This window comes from Aethalodelphis obliquidens, unplaced genomic scaffold (genome assembly GCF_003676395.1).
Source record: "Aethalodelphis obliquidens isolate GAN/ISIS:26980383/991018 unplaced genomic scaffold, ASM367639v1 scaffold47, whole genome shotgun sequence".
NCBI lineage: Eukaryota > Metazoa > Chordata > Mammalia > Artiodactyla > Delphinidae > Aethalodelphis > Aethalodelphis obliquidens.
The window spans coordinates 12,755,521-12,776,496 of record NW_020837991.1 but is presented as its reverse complement, the minus strand read 5'-3'; the positions used below and the strand labels follow the sequence as shown (position 1 = coordinate 12,776,496).

General features: G+C 35.8%; 1 protein-coding gene across 12 annotated transcripts in view; it reads left to right on the top strand.

Annotated features, from left to right (window-relative positions):
• The window catches only part of DPP10 (dipeptidyl peptidase like 10), a 1,275,593-nt gene extending 1,258,539 nt beyond the window's left edge, over positions 1 to 17,054 (top strand). For 10 of the 12 annotated variants that reach the window (XM_027082610.1, XM_027082603.1, XM_027082609.1 and 7 more), the window contains 5 exons: positions 8,393 to 8,492; positions 8,743 to 8,801; positions 8,916 to 8,988; positions 12,695 to 12,768; positions 14,265 to 15,378. In XM_027082610.1, the coding sequence (XP_026938411.1) occupies positions 8,393 to 8,492; positions 8,743 to 8,801; positions 8,916 to 8,988; positions 12,695 to 12,768; positions 14,265 to 14,399 (441 nt within the window). In that variant the 3' untranslated portion in view covers positions 14,400 to 15,378. Of the gene's footprint in view, positions 1 to 8,392; positions 8,493 to 8,742; positions 8,802 to 8,915; positions 8,989 to 12,694; positions 12,769 to 14,264 lie in introns of all 12 variants that reach the window. The other 2 variants (XM_027082602.1, XM_027082608.1) reach the window with 2 other exon arrangements.
• Positions 17,055 to 20,976: the final 3,922 nt, after the last annotated feature.

The following is a 20,976-nucleotide window of genomic DNA, read 5'->3' as shown; positions in this document are numbered from 1 at the left end:
GGATAGCCTCATCCACCAGAGGGCAGACAGCAGAAGCAAGAAGAACTACAATCCTGCAGCCTGTGGAACGAAAACCACATTCACAGAAACATAGACAAAATGAAAAGGCAAAGGACTATGTACCAGATGAAGGAACAAGATAAAACCCCAAAAAAACAAATATATGAAGTGGAGATAGGCAACCTTCCAGAAAAAGAATTCAGAAGAATGATAGTGAAGATGATCCAGGACCTCAGAAAAAGAATGGAGGCAAAGATCGAGAAGATGCAAGAAATGTTTAACAAACACCTAGAAGAACTAAAGAACAAACAAATAGAGATGAATAATACAATAACTGAAATGAAAAATACACTAGAAGGAATCAATAGCAGAATAACTGAGGCAGAAGAAAGGATAAGTAACCTGGAAGACAGAATGGTGGAATTCACTACCATGGAACAGAATAAAGAAAAAAGAATGAAAAAAAAGGAAGAAAGCCTCAGAGACCTCGGGGGCAGCATTAAACACACAAACATTCGCATTTATCGGTCCCAGAAGGAGAAGAGAGAGAGAGAAAGGACCTGAGAAAATATTTGAAGAGATTATAGTGGAAAACTTCCCTAACATGGGAAAGGAAATAGCCACCCAAGTCCAGGAAGTGCCAAGAGTCTCAGAGCAGGATAAACCCAAGGAGAAACAGGCTGAGACACATAGTAATCAAACTGACAAAAATTAAAGACAAAGAAAAATTATTAAAAGCAACAAGGGAAAAACGACCAATAACATACAAGGGAACTCCGATAAGGTTAACAGCTGATTTCTCAGCAGAAACTCAACAAGCCAGAAGGGAGGGGCATGATATATTTAGAGTGATGAAAAGGAAGAACCTACAACCAAGATTACTCTACCCAACAAGGATTCAATGGAGAAATTAAAACCTTTACAGATAAGCAAAAGCTAAGAGAAAAAAACACCACCAAACCAGCTCTACAACAAATGCTAAAGGAACTTCTCTAAGTGGGAAACACAAGAGAAGAAAAGGACCTAAAAAAACAAACCTAAAACAATTAAGAAAATTATAATAGGAACATACATATCAATAATCACTTTATATGTGAATGGATTAAATGCTCCAACCAGACACATGCTCACTGAATGGATACAAAAACAAGACCCATATATATGCTGTCTACAAGAGACCCACTTCAGACCTAGGGGCATATAAAGACTGAAAGTGAGGGGATAGAAAAAGATATTCCATGCAAATGGAAATCAAAAGAAAGCTGGAGTAGCAATACTTATATCAGATAAAATAGACTTTAAAATAAAGAATGTTACAAGACACAAGGAAGGACACTACATAATGATCAAGGGATCAATCCAAGAAGAAGATTTAACAATTATAAATATATACACACCCAACATAGGAGCACCTCAATTCATAAGGCAACTGCTAATAGCTCTAAAAGAGGAAATCAACAGTAACAAAACAATAGTGGGGGACTTTAACACCTCACTTACACCAATGGACAGATCATCCAAACAGAAAATTAATAAGGAAACACAAGCTTTAAATGACACAATAGACCAGATAGATTTAATTGTTATTTATAGGACGTTCCATCCGAAAACAGCAGATTACACTTTCTTCTCAAGTGAACATTCTCCAAGATAGATCACATCTTGGGTCACAAATCAAGCCTCGGTAAATTTAAGAAAATTGAAACCATATCAAGCATCTTTTCTGACCACAATGCTATGAGTCTAGAAATCAATTACAGGAAAAAAAACGTAAAAAAACGCAAACAGTTGGAGGCTAAACAATACGTTACTAAATAATCAAGAGATCACTGAAGAAATTAGAGGAAATAAAAAATTACCTAGAGACAAATGACAACAAAAACACAGCGATCCAAAGCCTATGGGATACAGGAAAAGCAGTTCTAAGAGGAAAGTTTATAGCAATACAAACCTACCTCAAGAAACAAGAAAAATCTCAAATAAGCAATCTAACCTTACACCTAAAGGAACTAGAGAAAGAAGAACAAACAAAACCCAAAGTTAGTAGAAGGAAATAAATCATAAAGCTCAGAGCAGAAATAAATGAAATAGAAACAAAGAAAACAATAGCAACAATCAATAAAACTAAAACCTGGTTCTTTGAGAAGATAAACAAAACTTATAAATCTTTAGCCAGACTCATCAAGAAAAAGAGGGAGAGGACTCAAATCAATAAAATTAGAAATGAAAAAGGAGAAGTTACAATGGACCCTGCAGAAATACAAAGCATCCTAAGAGACTACTACAAGCAACTCTATGCCAATAAAATGGACAACCTGGAAGAAATGGACAAATGCTTAGAAAGGTATAACCTTCCAAGACTGAACCAGGAAGAAATAGAGAACATGAACAGACCAATCACAAGTAATGAAATTGAAACTGTGATTAAGAATCTTTCAACAAACAAAAGTCCAGAACCAGATGGCTTCACAGTTGAATTCTATCAAACATTTAGAGAAGAGCTAACACCCATCTTTCTCAAACTCTTCCAAAAAATTGCAAAGGAAGGAACACTCCCAAACTCATTCTATGAGGCCACCATCACCCTGATACCAAAACCAGAGAAAGATACTACAAAAAAAGAAAATTACCAGCCAATATCACTGATGAATGTAGATGCAAAAATCCTGAACAAAATACTAGCAAGCAGAACCCAACAACACATTACAAGGATCATACACCATGATCAAGTGGGATTTATCCCAGGGTTGCAAGGATTCTTCAATATACTCAAATCATCAGTGTGATACACCATATTAACAAATTGAAGAATAGAAATCATATGATCATCTCAATAAATGCAGGAAAAGCTTTTGACAAAATTCAACACCCATTTATGATAAAAACTCTCCAGAAAGTAGGCATAGAGGGAACCTACCTCAACATAATAAAGGCCATATATGACAAACCCACAGCAAACATCATTCTCAATGGTGAAAAGCTGAAAGCATTTCCTCTAAGATCCGGAAAAAGACAAGGATGTCCACTGTCGCCACTATTATTCAACATAGTTTTGGAAGTCCTAGCCATGGCAGTCAGAGAAGAAAAAGAAATAAAAGGAATACAAATTAGAAATGAAGAAGTAAAACTCTCACTGTTTGCAGATGACATGATACTATACATAGATTATCCTAAAGATGCCACCAGAAAACTACTAGAGCTAATCAATGAATTTGGTAAAGTTGCAGGATACAAAATTAATGCACAGAAATCTCTTGCATTACTATACACTGACAATGAAAGATCAGAAAGAGAAATTAATGCAACAATAAATTTTGTTATTCATAACATATTTACAGTATTTTTACTTTAAATTAATTCACTGTGTATTACAACTGATGTGGTTCAGAAAGAATCATACAAGTCAAAGGCTGTAGGAGAAACTTTTTTTTTTTCAGTTCTGTCAGTATATCTTTTTGACTGCAATCATGAACTCTTGAAAACTATCTCAAAAAGTCACTTAAGTATCTCAAAACCTGGGGCCCATGAAAACGTAAGTCCTTAGTAAAATGGTATTATAGATTTCACCTCCTGTTTTTATAGTCTTTCTATCTATTGGATTCAGTTTCTTACACCACAGGTAAAAATTATTTTTTAAAGAAATAAAATTATCTATATTTTAGGTCCATGGAATAAACTTTTAAAAATCTAGATAAATTTGTTAAAATTTTATAAGTAATGCTAAAATGCTTTGCAAATGGACATGACATAACAATTGTAATGAATGGAACAGTCTGATCACTGAGAAACAAATAAAATGACAACACAACTGAAACATAGCAGCCTATACCAACTATTGACTATTATTGACCTATATCAAATTAAAAATGTCCTCTCGTTGACAAGAGTCAGTATGATGAACCCCAGTTTTTGGTATCTTCCTGATAGATACGAGTTGCTTTGGAAGTTAAAATCACCATTCTATGTCTACTAGAATTTATATCTGATTTCTTATATCTGATTCCAATATCCTTGTGGAATATTATTTTTCCAAGAACTTGTTCATTATCTATTCTGGCATTCAGTGAATAAATATGAAATGATAAAGAGGAAGGAAAGCAATTAAAATTTATTTTAATTCCTGCCAGTGTTGATTTTCTTTTAAAAATAGAATTTATTAACTGAAATAAATCAGTTTAAAGCAGTATTTTGAATTTTTAAATGCTATAGAGAGAATTTTATTCAAAAATTTTTACTACCATTTAAAGAGTATTTACCTTCATTAATCCCAAATCCTGGATTTTTTTTTTTTAAACAGTAAAATACAATGTCTTATGCAACAGCGATTTACAACCCTGCTTTCAGTTAGAATCACATGGAGAGCTCCATGGCCCATTCTCCACATATTGATTCAATTGTTTTTGAGGGCATTGATACATAATTTTTTAAGTTCCACTGGTCAAGGGAATGCTGGCTAAAGCTAGGAAGATATTATGTTGGGAATCTTTATTACATTATTACACAATAAGAACTTTCTATTCAAAATATGGACCAGCAGTATAAACGTCTCCTGGGAGTTGGTTAAAAATGCAAAATCTTGGGCCCTATCCCAGATCTACTGGATTAGAATAGGCATTTTTAACAAGATTCCCAAATAATTTAAAGGAACTTTCAGGTATTGTTCTGGAATCTGCCCCTCCTTTGGAAGAGACCATTCTCCTTAGTTCCTGGAGATAGTGACTCTGAGAATCATGTGAAACTAAGGTAAAAAATAATTATACCAATTTATTAATTTATTTTATTTAAATATGATATACAGTTATTCTCAGGATAGTAATATCTAGCTAGTCTCTCAAAGTAGTTAAGTTATGTAAATAACAGAATTGTTATCAGTTGAAAGATTGTTTGGTTATTGTGGAATTAGAACCAGAAAAGTTATCAACAAAGATACATTTTTCACTATGAGAATACTGTTGCCGCTTGGGAAATATTTGAAACCTCTTGGCTACAACACCATGGTCTCAATTCCATGACAGTGAACTAGAAAGGATATACCAGAAAGGCTCCTTGTAGGGACAGAATTTTCAAAGTCTCTCTACAGTTTTGCTCTATAATAGCTATTTACTTACTTGCTTTGCATGACTCATCCCACACCTTCATACTTCTGAAGGAGAGCAGAACATGCCATGCCAGAATATGCCTCTTTGGCATAAGGATTATTTTGAGCTGATTATTTTAAGAAACAGCATAAACAGGAGACACAGCATAAATGGGAGAAGCTTTAAAAACAGAGTAGAAGTTACCCTTTTGCAAGGGGCATTTACATTTATAAAGAAAACCTCTATTTGTGTCTCCCTCTCTTTACCAGGAAGGGAAGAAGGACTCTAAATCATAAGAAACTTTTATCACTGGAGAAGGCACTGACTTAAATCTACATAACAAACCTTACCCTTGTTTACAGTTCTTTTCCTGATAACTTCCCATCACTGACTTTCCCCCAACATTTTTCTTCTGTTTTTAGTTGAAGATGGTATCTAAGGTGGTGACTTGGGTCATCTAGGGAGTTACTTAGTTTCCCTGCTAATCTCCATGTATAGGTGAGGTATACAAGTAAATAAACTATTTGTTTTTCTCTTGTTAATCTGTCTTTTATTGGAAGACATCTCAGCCAAGAGCTCAGGAAGATAAAAGGAAATTATTTTTCCTCCCTTCCACTTCTTTCTTTAGATATGTTAAGACATTTAAGCCTATTACTTTTTTTTGTATTAATTTTGCTGACTTAAGGCTATTTTCATCCCTCTCAAAGAGACTAAGCAAAGGTACTCTGTGGGGGCTTACTTCTATAAGGGATAATTTTATTTCTCTCAGTTTCTAATTGTTGCAGAAGCTTTGCATAAATGTCTGGGTACTAGCTAGATATTGTACACAATTGATATATATAGGGGAGGAAAAATAATTTCCCTCTGCCCTTCTCAGTTCTTGCCTGAGATTCTCTTACAATAAGAGACAGATTAACAAGAGAAAAATGAACAGAAGTTTGTTGACATGTACACCTCATGTATACATGGGAGATACTCTGGGGAAAATGAGTAACTCTGTGAGGTGGCTTAGAAATGAGGCTTAAATACCATCTTAATAGTGATGCTGAAAACTCGGCCTCTGTGCACCCATGCTGAATCCAATCTCAGAGGCAGAGTTTTGGGTGAAGTAGAAAAGAATATCTTCATTGCTTTGTCAGGCAAAGGGGGATGCAGCAGACCATTGCCCCTCAAAACTGTGTGTCTCAACCTGGAAGGATTTCATGAGGAGTTTTATAGCAATGGTTCAAGGGCAGGGATGCTGATAAGGATTAGAGTGTGTGCAGGGGCTGCATTCCTTTAATCTGGTCTCAGGTGGTCCGTTGAGTTTCTGTGGTTACTTTAATCTGGCCTTAGGTGGTCTTTTGAAGAACTTCTCTGGTTCCTTTAATCTGGAATGAAGAATGCTGACATCTTCCATTTGTTGGGGATTTTAGTACTGTAAAGAGCTCAAAGATATTGTTATGTGTATCCTTTGAGGCAGAACCAGGACCCTGCCCCAAGGCTGCACTACTGTTTCTTGCTTGCTCCTCCCTTGTCTCTATATCCCCTCCCTTCCCTGATTAGCAACTGTTCGAATCTGCCCTTTGGGACTCAGGGAAGTTCATAGAGGTGGAGTCAGTTTCCCACAAACAAGAAATGGGGAGCAGAAAAGCTTCTGTGCCCAGGAGCCCCACCGAGTTCTGCACGCTTTCAATAGGGAAAGGGAAGAGGGGATATAGGCATTTTAAGAGAGAATAAATTATTGTTAGGAAAGACAGATGGGGCTTTAGAAGAATAGATGGGAGGTATAGTTTGTGATATAGTGTCTCTGGCTGTGGTGTCAACTTCTAGTCTCCTTTCCTGTGGCAACAGGCAATCTTCCCTGGTTGATGAAACTTCCAGGGAGGGGATCTAGAACAATTGATTTCTTTTTGGAGGATCTGCCTTTAGGAAGATAAGGGGAGTTCAGAGAAAGCTTCTCTCAGCATTTGCTCTTTTTTCCAGTGCCTATATCTCAAAATAATCAATATGCCAAGTGGCATACTTTGGGGTGGTGTATTCTGCTACCCTTCACATATGTTCTGTCAACCACTTAAGTAATGTCTGATTTCATTTTGGACTTTCTAGTACCATTTTTTTTTTTTTTTTTTTTTTGCGGTACACGGGCCTCTCACTGTTGTGGCCTCTCCCATTGTGGAGCACAGGCTCCGGACACACAGACTCAGCGGCCATGGCTCATGGGCCCAGCCGCTCCATGGCATGTGGGATCTTCCCAGACCGGGGCACGAACCCATGTCGCCTGCATGAGCAGGCGGACTCTCAACCACTGCACCACCAGGGAAGCCCTCTAGTACCAATTTTTAAACAATGCTCCAAATAAGCACAAATGAAATTCTTTACTACTCATCTCAAGAGTATAGAGAAAACAACACGTTCCTAGAGCACAGGACCACACTAGAATCATCTGGAAATCTTTCAAAAGTAGAGCCAATTGCATCAGAATTTCTGTGCTAAGGCCTGGGTATTAATATTTTTTTAATACCTACTAGGATACTCCATTGTCTGGCAAAATGAAAAACAATTCCAAGAACACAGCAAGAATTAACATCTAAAATGAACAGACAACTCAGTAGGTCATTCCCTTAGCCTAGCATTACTGTAGTTATTAAAATCTCCTTTGGAAATTTTCTAGTCAGATCGTGGTCTACAAAAGAAAACTGGACACCTTGATTTATTTTTTTAAGAAGTTATAATTAAGTTTGTTCAAAAGCATTTCAAGAGGATATTTAAAAATTAAATTTAAAAATAATCCAACTCATCTAACTAGCAAAAGTATTTATCTTATACCATTTCTTTCAGGTTTTTAGTTGTGTGGAACTGAAAGCAGAATCTATACTTGTGAAGATATATTTTAAATATTTAATTCCTCTTTCTTAATTCTTAATAATCATCATTATTATTAAATGTTTTATTAAATGAATATACTGTTTTATTAAATATATAGTACCTAAAATGATATGATTTAATCAGTTCTGTATTTTCCTAATTTCAAATTGTTTGGAGCTATTCCCAGATATCAAATCAAAGAGCCAATATTTGACACTTGATGATATATAATTAATTTTATATTTTACCTAAAGTTATTAAAATAGCTTATTATATAAAAATTTAAATAACTCTTTTCAAAATTTTCATCTGTACATAGTGATGTTAGTATATTCTTTGCTCCAGTCTGGGACATTATGAGACATTCTGATATGTATATTACCAAACAGTGACCAAAAGCTTAAAAAAATCTCTAGGAATATATATATATATAAAAATATATATGAAAACTTTTTTTTTTTTGTCAGGGGTATGGTGGCTATATTGCATCAATGATATTAAAATCAGATGAAAACCTTTTTAAATGTGGATCAGTGATTGCACCCATTATAGACTTGAAGTTGTATGGTGAGTACTTCCTACAGACTGACCTAATATAATGTATTGATTCATAGACAAGAAAGTCCCCATGTAGAGAAGCTCATTTGAGTTCATTTATCATGTGTTATCAGAGATGTTTTCAGCTCTTTATCACCTCTCTGATTCAATCAATTTTAGTGGAGCATGACAATGAAATGTGAAATGTAGAAACTAAATGAAATATGCTAGTCAAATGATTTTTAGTTTACCCTCAAATTTCTGTTTTCTTGGGTCACAGCCTCAGCTTTCTCTGAAAGATATCTTGGTATGCCAGCTAAAGAAGAAAGCACATACCAGGTAACTAATTTAAAACCAATGAAGAAAGGAGAGTATTTTTGTTCTAAAAACCCAGTCAAAATGCAAATATAGATAAATCTTTATATACAGATTTTTGTGTTTTTGTTTTTATAGGCTTCCAGTGTGCTCCATAATATTCATGGCTTAAAAGAAGAAAATATATTAATAATTCATGGGACTGCTGACAGTAAGTATTATACTTGCTGCTACTGATTGATGTGGTCTGACCTTGAACAAAGGGGTACATCCAAGGACTTGCTTACAGGAGGCCCTGTAACCCTTCTGGGGAGGAGAGCAGAGGAGTTGGGCACAAAGAATCTAATACCTGCACTGCCCAGTAAACCTCTCTGGGATGATGGAAATGTCATCTCTGTGCTGTTGAGCACAGTAGCCACTGGCCACATGTGGCTCTCAAGCACTTGACATGTTCAGTATGACTGAGGAACTGAATTTTTAAATTTTAGTTAATTGTAATTAATTTAAATGTAAATAACCACATGTGGTTAGTCACTACTAGGACAGTGTTCTTCAGCATACCTCAAATGGAAACTAACCTGGAAAACAGCAGCATAGCAAACAGGTGCCAGCACTGAGATGATATTCTGATGAGGTTTACCACTCGAAACAAAAACCCAAAAAGGCACTTTCATATCACCTCTCATTTTTTATTATTTTAAACATTGGAGATGAATGTGATTGATAATGCTAGTAATAAATAATATTTTATATTCACATGAAGTGTTTGGTACTCAAAGAATTTTTTTTATGATTTTATGTGAAATCTTACAACAGAGGGCTATTTATAGCCCCACTCACAGATGAGAAAAATCAATTTCAAGGAGGAAACTGATCTATCCAAGGCTACCTGGCAAGTGAGCAAAGAGAAGCAAAGCCTTGAAGCAATATTTCCTAAATCTTAAACTTGTTTTTGTCAGTCCACTCTGCCCTGCCTCAGTATTTTTATCCCATTTTACATAGAATACCACTAAAAAGGCCTTATATCAAAGATAATACCAGCTGTCACTCAAACTTAACTTAGAGACATGTCAGGTCCCAGTTAAATTATAGCTTAGATCAATATTGATATATACCATACATATATATATATACACACACATACATATAGTATATATTTGAATAAATAGGTAAATGAGGGAGAAGAGACAAATCTCCCTTAGGTAGATTTCCAAACCATTTATGTAGATGCCCCAACTCAAGGAGGCAAAGCTTAATTCCCTCCCTTCCCCCTTCACAGTGTGTTGCACTTAGTGATTTACTTCAAAAGAGTACAGTATGGAATGGGGGGGGAAGAGTAACTTTCATGGCAGAGAAACTTGACAAACCTCACCTCAGCCAGGTGATCAAGGTCAGCATTAACAGTGACAAGTCATGTAGATAGTATGTAACCTTGATGTGGCTTCATGAGAACGGCATTCTATCTCTATATGGTCTTGTCCCAAATACGCATAACCCTAGACAAACCCAAATAAGGAACATCTTACCAAATTCCTGACCAGTACTCCTCAGAACTGCCAAAGTCATCAAAAGCAAAGAAAGTTTGAGAAATCATCATAGACCAGAAGGGGTTAAGGAAACACTACATCTAAATGTTTCTAAATGTACCATAATAATGTAAAATGTTAACAGGTAGGGAAAACTGGGTAACGGATATACAGGAACTCTCTGTACTATCTTTGCAACTTTTCTGAAAATCTAAAACTATTATGATTTTTTTAAAAAAGACTTAGATGATACCATACCTGTTGTAGATGAAACATGATGTAAGAGAACATAAACATTTTGAAGGACATTAGAATTTTGTTCTAAGGTATTAAGAACTTACATATACATTGTTAGTAATAACAAATAGTGATTATTAAGTAATGACTGTACGTTAGGAAATGTGCTAAAAGCTTTTAATATCATAGTATCTGTTTTTCATGAAAATACTGTGCAGTAGGTATTACTTCTCTTGTTATTTGACAAATTGGGAAAGTAAATATTATGGAATTTATATAACTTGCCAAAAATCACACAGCTATTGATTTGCTAGAAAGGTGATTTGAAATAGGCATTGAGGCTCTTATTCACTTGGCTCTAAAGCTTCAATTATGGGAATAAACTATATTCAAGATTAAATTATTTTACATCTAGCCATCACAATTTAATATATTAACGTTATTCAGTTGTTTCTGTTAATATGTTTTAATTATTAAGGTAAATTTTGTTGTTCCCTGACTCATCCAGTCATGGGCCTGGGACTTCACCTACCTGGTAAAATGTAAGCAGACCTTCAGCACTCGTCACTTCAAAGAAAATACACCTGTGTGTTTGCACACACACATACACACACACACACAAATGTACTCACACACACCACACACACAAATGTACTCACATACACCACACACACATTCCACATGGGACTGGTAGGTTATAGGTACCCAGTCAATAATACTATAATACCATTATTATTATCTTCCAAAATTATCAGCAAATCAGATAACTCAAGCAATTAGACTTTTAATGCCCCCATTTAGTTTTAGGAAGGGGACAAGTGGCAAATGTCAACAGGCTTTGCACTAGAAACTAAACAGAAAAAAAAAACTGGAAAATCCATTTATGCATTTATCTTTTCAGCTATATCCATGCAGCTGAATGATGGAGTCCTTTTCAATTTGTTTTCTGCAATAAACAAATGAGGTATACAAAGGATCATTTTATCTCAGTCATTGCCCTATTTATTAACATTTCTAGTAGCTTACATTTACAGAGCAATTTGCACAGTTATTTAGAAATGGCATGGTAATTTTCCCATTAAGTACAATAAGAGAATGTTAGAAAAGATTATAGGTAGACTTTTAAAAGATATAAACGATTATGTGGAGTCTTTTATTGTCTGCTCTGTAGCAGGATTAATCAGTACCATAGCATTAGAACAATGAAGAAGCTTAAACTATTGATAAGGCTGCCCTAGTTTTACAAAGACAGTCAAAAACTGTGAGCTTAAAAGTTATTTACAGAAATTTGAAGATACACAGTGTAGGAATGTATTGCCAAGGCAGCATATGAGCTAAGTGCTACGCAAAAAAAATTGTAAGTGATTTGTCCAAGTCTTCATAGCTAGTTAGGGACAATGCTGCTACCCACACCCAGGCTGCTGTGCTGCTTATTTCAGAGTTTTGGAACTGAGGTTCAGGGAGAAGGAAGCTAGAAGGAAAGAGGAAAAACCAGTATGGTCCGCATTAAATATTTAGCCCTTGAGTAATGATATGTGTATGCTATTTTCTCAACGTGAGGTATTCTTTTCTAATTTAATATAAGGCAGAATGCCAGTGTCTGAGAGTGGCCCTAGTGATCCTCAGAAAGGAATAGAAGGCTGGCTTGCTATTACTATCCAGACAGGCGTTCACTGTGTTAAAATTGTTATAATGGTATAAAATACGTGAATAATTACAAATAATAAATGATATGCAATATAATAAATCTAATCACCATTCTGTAAAGTAGAGGCTTAGTAGTAACTGCTGTTTTAATTTATTTTTTTACAATGTGAAGCTCAAAGTTTTATTGCCATTGTATCTACTGGCTTTCCAGGTAAAGCTAGGTATCAGTCTTTTAAATGTGCAGTGGATGTAAAGTAAAAATCCATAAATGGGTTTTCCAGTTATTATTTTTTTTTCTGTTTAGTTTCTAGTGCAAAGCCTGTTGACATTTGCCACTTGTCCCCTTCCCAAAACTAAACGGGAGCATTAAAAGTCTAATTGGTTGAGTTATCCGATTTGCTGATAATTTTGGAAGATAAATACATAATCTCTTTGAAAAAATGATATAAAAATGTTCTGATCCTGAAAATGTTTTTCCTTCAAATATCATAATTTAATTTCTTGCAGCAAAAGTTCATTTCCAGCATTCAGCAGAATTAATCAAACACCTAATAAAAGCTGGAGTGAATTATACTATGCAGGTAAGCTACTTTTTCAGAAAAATATGTTTTTCTACCTTGGTTTTTTAGTTGTAAAATGCAGAACACAGCTTCTATATGACTCCATCTCCCACCCTTTCATTTTTACTGTTTTTTTCAGCTACCAAATTGTGTTCTTATTTCCTAATTACAATGAGAATGTGGATCACCTTATGTTTTATATGTGAATTGCATAAACTCTTTCAAAAATGTTTTTTTCTTCTCTAACTTTTTTATTCATATCACTGATAATGAATTATTTTAAAATAATAATTTTTATTTCCCTTCTAGTTCCTTTGTCTTTTTGTCCGTTTCCATCACTCATCATAAAAAGTGGGGGAAAATAGTTTTGAGTAAATAACATGAAAGAAAAAGGAGAGGGCAAAACATCCTTATGTCATTTACATCTCTGCATTCAACCATATTTAGTAAATATTTATCAAGGATTTACTTTACAGGGGTCTCTATGCTAAATGGGTCAACAGGACATAACTTTACACATCAAGGAACTTTCAGTCTGAAGCAGGAGTCATGGAAGGGAAAAAAATTGTTTTAATTCCTCAGCATTTGGAAGAACTAAAAGTCGTTCATTATACTTAAAACACAGGAACCAGAGTTAGAATGATGAAAGATGAAGATGTAGAGATAAACAGATGGAGAGTCATGGCAGTGACAGTGTAAAGGATTGTGAGGCTTTACTCAGAGGGAAATGAGGCACCATCTAAAAACTTTACACTCAGGAATTGACATGACAGTATTTTCATTTATATTTTAGAAAACTCACTAATGTCGTTTATATTGGAAGGACATTGTCAAAGTAAAAATTGCATTACACAAGATTAAACAGACAAGGAAAACTTTATCCAAGACTACTGCAATAGGGGAGAAAGAGTAAACTCAACTTTGTTAAAACAAGGGGCTGGAGCATTTTTAAGAGCCCCAATGGAGGGACTCATTGCCTTCTGTGTTTGGTAATCAGCCTTAAGAAACATTTCTTTTATCTTTATGACAGGAAGTAGTTTTACAACTTGGAGACTGGGAGATAGGGGGGTGCTGTCTCTCTTTCAATGTTTACATTTCAAAGAGATGGTTTCCAAGTCCTTGAGAAAGAAATTTCCTGGGTTGTAAAACTGGCAAGAGTCTGAAAGAAGATTTACATACATTTCAAAGGGGCAGAGAAAGAACTTACAAAACTATCTAAAATTTAGTTAAGGTGATGTCAGTGCCACCTTGCTCAACGTGAACGTAGAAAGCTCTAACTTTTTGGCCAACAAATCCCAATATAAATGCATAAAATTGTATTTTGTCTCAAATGTTGATTTTGATATGATTATAATAAAAAAGGAAAGTTTAGCATGAACAACTCAGAGTTGAATTACATGAGATTTTGGTCAGATATTATCCTCCCAAGTTCCGTTGCCATGGGGCTAAAGTAATGAGTTCTGAGGAAGAAGACTTGCTTTGATAACTTTAAATCTCCTTTCCCTTCAATATCTTAGGTCTACCCAGATGAAGGCCATGACGTATCTGAGAAGAGCAAATATCATCTCTACAGCACAATCCTCAGATTCTTCAGTGATTGTTTAAAGGAAGAAATACCCATATTACCACAGGAACCAGAAGAAGATGAATAAAGGACCCTATTTATATAGAACTGAAGGGGATATTGAGGCTCAATGAAACCTAACCAAGAGACTGTAATATTGTAGATGCTCCAGAATTTCAAGGGCAGCTTAAGGAGATGATGCTGGAACAGCACACTCAGAGACAATGAACTAGAATTTGAATACAGAAGTCCATGTCTACTGTGTTACCAAGGGTGCAGAACCTGTTTCTTTGTGTAAGAAAGGTCAAAGGGTTGGTTTCCTGGGAGAAATTAGTTTTGCATTAAAGTAGGAGTAGTGCATGTTTTCTTCTGTTATCCCCCTATTGGTTCTGTAATTAGTTGCTCTCATTTTAATTTCAGTGGCCACCGTCATCTTTGCATATAATGCACAACTTATCAGTACTACAGTCCCTGATCTTTGATGTCTGAGCTGCAATCTAACACTTTACTGTACCTTTAAAATAAGTGCAATTCCTTCATTGTCTATTATTATGCTTAAGATTCAGTTAATAAAAACCAGAGTATTTTATGTAATTTCTGTTTATAAAAAGACATTTTTAAATGGGTCACAGGTCATGTAGAAATATGGGTTTCAGCACCTTCCAAAGTTCAACCAGTTATCAGTAGATACGATATCTTTAAATCAACACATGAGGTATGTCTCACAATATGTATACACACGTGTGCATATGAAGTCAATAAACCTATCTTTACATGTATTCATGCTACAAAGGATAAACTTTTGATGAATTAGAAGAAACACTCTTTTACAGTCTGTAATGGATGCTTTGTTTAATGAGCCAAATATGATGAAACTTTTTTTTCCAATTCAAATTCTAGCTATTGTTTTCCTATAAATGTTTGGGTTGTGTTTGGTATTGTTTTTAGTGGTTAATAGTTTTCTAGTTGCAATTTAATTTTTTGAATATGATACCTTGTCACATGTAAATTAGGTACTTAAATATTAAATTATAGTTTCTGATAAAGAAATTTTGTTAACACTGCAATGCCACTGAGTGCCATTTTGCTCTTTTGGTGGAGAAAGCTTTTTTAAAACACTGAGTCCTTTTACTTCTCTCAATGAAGAATCAATTCTCATTTTCATGGTAAAAGCAAAGAGCTGGATTATTTCATTTGCTAGTTCCTATTTAGTATTCCATGCCTGTCCAGTTCATCTGTTACTATTTAATTTAAATCCTTCTGGTGAGATTTAGAAATGAAATACTTTTTATTCATTGGCCAAAAAGTTCATGAACAGCAGTGTGTACTCTTTAAGGCACAAAATGCCTTAATTTCTGTGCTGTGTTGACTTGCAGTAGTGAGTAACTGAGAATGTAAAATAAACTTGACTGTATGAAGTCAATTTAGGTCATGAGAATATTAACTTTGGTGACTAAAGTCAAAGAGTATCTTCTCACTTCACTTGAGGTATCTTCCAGAAGAGATGTCCAAAAGTCAAGCTCAGAAGTTCAGTTAAAGCTAGGCAGTGGACTGTGTTTTTTGTGGTTTTAAAAATTCCTTAGGACAGGCTGGATTATCATGACATCGGAACACCAGGAGGAAACTTTAAAATGTCATGGAATTGCTCAGTAACCCTCTTGTTTTGTGAAAGCATCAACCCCAAATCAGGGTTTTTGGAAACACATAAATCGTTTTTTGGGTATTCTGCTTTTCTTCCGGGTTCTTTCGAATTGCATCTTCACTGCTCTGTTGGATTCAATTTAAAATGGGAAAAGCTCTTTTCTGAAAGACCTATTTCAAGTCTTTTTCAAGAATAGTAAACACGTTTTTTTAAAAAAATAAGTGTCATGTTTAAGAGGAAAGTTTTGCCTATTTTATTAAGATGGAAATTTCTTTTTAGGCTGAAGTCCAATTGAAGCTTTTTAATCAATATTTTAAATTTCAACAACTAGAGTTTTTTATGATGCAAATAATTATTATGTTGACTGAAAGATGTGGTTTTATTGTCTATTTGAGTAACATTTAAAAAGTATTTACCTTTTACTGTTCATCATTTCTCTTATTTTATTATTATCAATGTTTATTTTTCAATTAATTTAATACAGCTTCTAATGTGAAAGACATTTGTCTGGAACCCACTTTCACCTTTAAGGCTAAATAGATATTAAATGAAAACTACTGATTAGTAGGAAGGTGGAAAATTTTTATCTCTGTGATTATCTGAGTTTTAATAATCGGGCTATTTTGGATAAAGGGGATGCTTACCAGACACACACACACACACACCAATTATTAAAGGAATCATGTAGCTGGATTTTGTCCTTAATATATTTGCCTTTGGTCATAACCTCACAATTTCATATGTGTTTATACATTCTAAGAGTTTTCTAGAACTTTGCAAGTGTTATTTCCAGGAGGAAGCTTTCCAAGTGTTATTTTCCCCTTAAAGTTAAAAAAAAAAAAGACTCAACATAAACTAAAAATTCCATAATAAAAAAAAGTAAGCAGTATTAAATCATCCACAGAGATAACCACATAATATTTTGAAACTATTTTAAAAGGGGAAAGCAGTTTTTCACTTTAATTGCCTCCACTGAGGTTTCTATGTCAACACTTGGGACTAAGGAGACTGTGTATTGTTTGAGTTTCCTGACAGAACTTAGGGCGGAGGACTCACTTCAAAACATGAATCTCAGCTCACCTGGAAAATGTGCCTTTTTTTTTTTTTTTTTTTTTTCCGGTACGCGGGCCTCTCACTGTTGTGGCCTCTCTCGTTGCCGAGCACAGGCTCCGGACGCGCAGGCTCAGCGGCCATGGCTCACGGGCCCAGCCGCTCCGCGGCATGTGGGATCTTCCCAGACCGGGCCACGAACCTGCGTCCCCTGCATCGGCAGGCGGACTCTCAACCACTGCGCCACAAGGGAAGCCCAATGTGTCCTTTTTGATTGGATATTTAGCATAGAAATCACCATTGAGGGTCTTGTAGATACCAGTTGTAGACCTACTAGAACAAGGTGAGAAACTTTGGTCTTTACTATAAAGAGAATTACTTAAGCCATTGTCCTCAAAGGGTGTGCTTTGAAACAGAGGTACCTGGGACTGAATTACCTCCAAATCTCAAGGGTCACTGAGGACACATGGCTGCTATAAAGAATCATGTGTGAAATACCATTTGTGTCCTTCCTCACATGGTTTGATCACCTGCACATCCTACAGCAACCAGCATTGCGTAAATAAACTGTGACACCTCAGCTGGGCTCTCTCTCACTTTCTCTTCTGGGAGTTCTCTGCTGCTAATGTTGTCTCTCTACTAGAACCAACAGTCTCACCACTTACATACTACAGACCCATATGACAATGTTAATGCACCCATCGCAACCCAATTAATGGAAAACAGGAGCAAGTGACTATATGTTCCCCTTTTTCTCCCCTCAGACATTCTATTATACGTGGTTCTTAGAAGGCCCCATGAAACTCAGCTGTCACATCGTGTCCTTCTGTGTCCCTCTTCCCCGTTTCAGGCTTCTCAGTCCTATTTCCTAGAATCACTTCCCCAAATAAGTTACCCGTGCACCAACTGTCATCTCAGGTTTTACTTTCTGAGGAAACCCTTTCTTCCCACAAGAGCTTATCATTGTGAGTATTATAGGATGAAGAAATAAAATGAGAATAAAGAGGTGGTTTCCTTTCAGGTTTGAAGCTGTTTCTACCAAAAAGTTATTGGATCTTTACTAATTGCCAAGCATGCAGTAAGTGCTTTATATTGATTATCAAATTGAATCTTTTCAACATCCCCTGAAATAGCTGTTATGATTCCCATTTTACAGATAAAGAAATTGAGTCTCAGATAAGTATGTAACTTGTCAGATTTACACAATTAATGAGTAAATAGCCCAAAACCCAGCTCCAGCCAACTTAGGAACCCATTCCGCTCTACAGTACTCCTGAAATGAGGAAGGTTTTAACCCACATTCACCTCAACTAAGAATGGATTCTGAATTTTTAAACATATAGTTACAGATATTTTTGAGAATAACTTGATAGCAACAATACTAAAAGGTAAATGATAGTCCAGTGCACAACTGTTGCCATGTTTGAAGTCACATGGATTCCCTAATGTCAAGAGGATGTATGTAATATTAAAACATGTTTTCTTTTTCTGTTGGAGATATGTAAGGTTATTCCTATCCATGGAAACCCTTGCTCAGAAGATCATAACTATATGCCTGAGAAGTTGTAAGTAAATGCCCTTGCTCTGGCATTAGGCCTAGAACATTCCAAAATCACTCCAGGAGGTATTCAAAGCATTATGTTGATCAAAGCACCCAGGCTTATAAACATGAAAACATGAAGACCTCATCTGGTCATCAAACACCGCAAATCCAGAAAGCACTTTGCAACGTTTAGAGTCATAGCTGGTGTCCACCATCCTATTTGCAATCTGACTGAAGAAAACTGCATTATCTTCCACCCTCCTATCACTACAGGCAATCGATTTTGCTTACCACTGGATCAGATCTGCTAACAATATTTTCATTTCATTTGACAATATTCCAGCAATTCTGGGGGAGAGTTTGTGAATTTAAAAATTTTCTCTTTCATCAAAGACAGTGCAGACAGGTTTTTAAAGAAGAAACAAGTCATATAAAAGTACAATTTTGATTACTTTTTATATTTTTAAAAATTCCAATTAAGTTTAACGTAGCCTGATGCAGGAGTCACAGGATTTTGATACAGCAGCTTGGTTACAAGGAAAGTCTCTGTGCTGACTGCCACAATCTGTATATTTCTACCAGGCTTAGCACCAATTTAACTAAGCAATCTTTGGCATGAGTGAAGCTTGACAGTACAGAATTCCATACCGCCAATGATATCATAGAAAACTCACATCTGTTCAAGACCTAGACTTTTCATTACATAATCTCAACTAATCTTCAAACCAACCATGTTAGACAGATGGCACTGTTCTCTGAAGAAACCAAGATTCACAGAGGTTACATAATTTTCCAATAGGGTCACACAGTGTGTAAATGACAGAACCAGGATTTAAATACAGACCATGATGACCTCAAAGCTCTCACAATCCATAATCCTGTCTATGCATTTTTTAGCTGGTGAATCCCTAAGTTTTGTCATGCATAGCTTTAGACTGGATTCAACTTTCAAGTCCCTCTCTATTCAGTGTAGCCATTTAGTATGCACGTGGCTTCAAGTAACTGAATACAAGCTTAAAAGTTGCCTAAATCCTGGTGACTCGATATATAAGCAGCTTGGACATCATCTGAGTGTCTGTTAGAAATACAGACTCTCAGGCACCACCGGACCTTCCTGAATCAGAATCTAAATGTTAACAATATCCCCAAGTGAATTGCCTTAAATGGCAAGAAACCTTACTGACCACATCACAAGAGAGCTAAAGCTGGGTGCCTCTAAGGACCATTTAACAGATCAAGAAGGAAATCAAATTCCAGTCTCCCCCCACCCTTTCCCTGCTCCAGCTTCAGTGTGCTGCTTGTCTGCTCCATTGGTTGCAGCTGCCTCAGACAATACGTTCTTCCACAGCAATGGCCAAGGATAGATAGGCAAAGAGTGACTATTGTTTTTAATAAGGAAAGGTAATTCCCTCAAGTTCCATTGTCCAGCCTTTGGTTGCAAGTCCCCATCTTAGATATGAGAGGCTGGGAAGTTCTATATCTGAGATTGCAGTCTCTTTCATGAGGGTGCAACAAGTAAGAACGGTAGTAGAACAGATGAAAGATAAGTGCCCAATGTACGGCCCAGAAGAGGTAAGAACACCCTACTAATGGCAACAGGATCCTTAGTCCTGGCATTTCAGCTAGAGGCATAGCTAAGGCATTGAACAGTGAGGCTGGGTGTTTACACAGACCCTTCTTTTGCAGGTGTCTCAGAAAGACCCTGAACATCTGCTCCCCTTCTAAGAGTTAGTACACCTTCCCTAGCCAACATTTTCTCTTTTCTCTTCTGCTCATCAGCGACACGTTGTCTCCTGCAGGCAGGCAGCTTTGAAATTTGATTGCTGTGCTAACAAACCCATTTTTCAGGCTTTATTTATTCTAACAGGATTTATGAGGGCTTGATTATCTCCGAATGGCCGGAATTGCTCGTCACACCATTGATTCTCCTGATTGATGGATTACATAAGGCATATTCCAATGGGAAAATAAAAGTCCTGATGAGGAAACACAGGTAACGAACAGGGTCTCCCCATTCATAGACACTTTTCTTTCTTTTAGACTAAAAAAGAATTTTTAGAAATATTTTTTGTACCATTTTAAAGTTACTTTTTATTTACAGTTATTACAAAATATTGGCTACATTCCCTGTATTGTACAATATGTCCTTGAGCCTGTGTTACACCCAATAGATTGTGGCCCCCACTCTCCCACCCCTATATTGCCCCTCCCCCTTCCTCGGTAATGACCAGTTTGTTTTCTATATTTGTGAGTCTGCTTCTTTTTTGTTATATTCACTAGTTTGTTATATTTTTTATATTCCCTATATAAGCGATATCATATAGTATTTGTCTTTCTCTGTCTGACATGTGCACTTTTAATGGTTGTCATTCTTAATACTCTCCACCTCTCTATTCCTTTAGCACAGCAAGTGTGACTTTTAAAAATCTG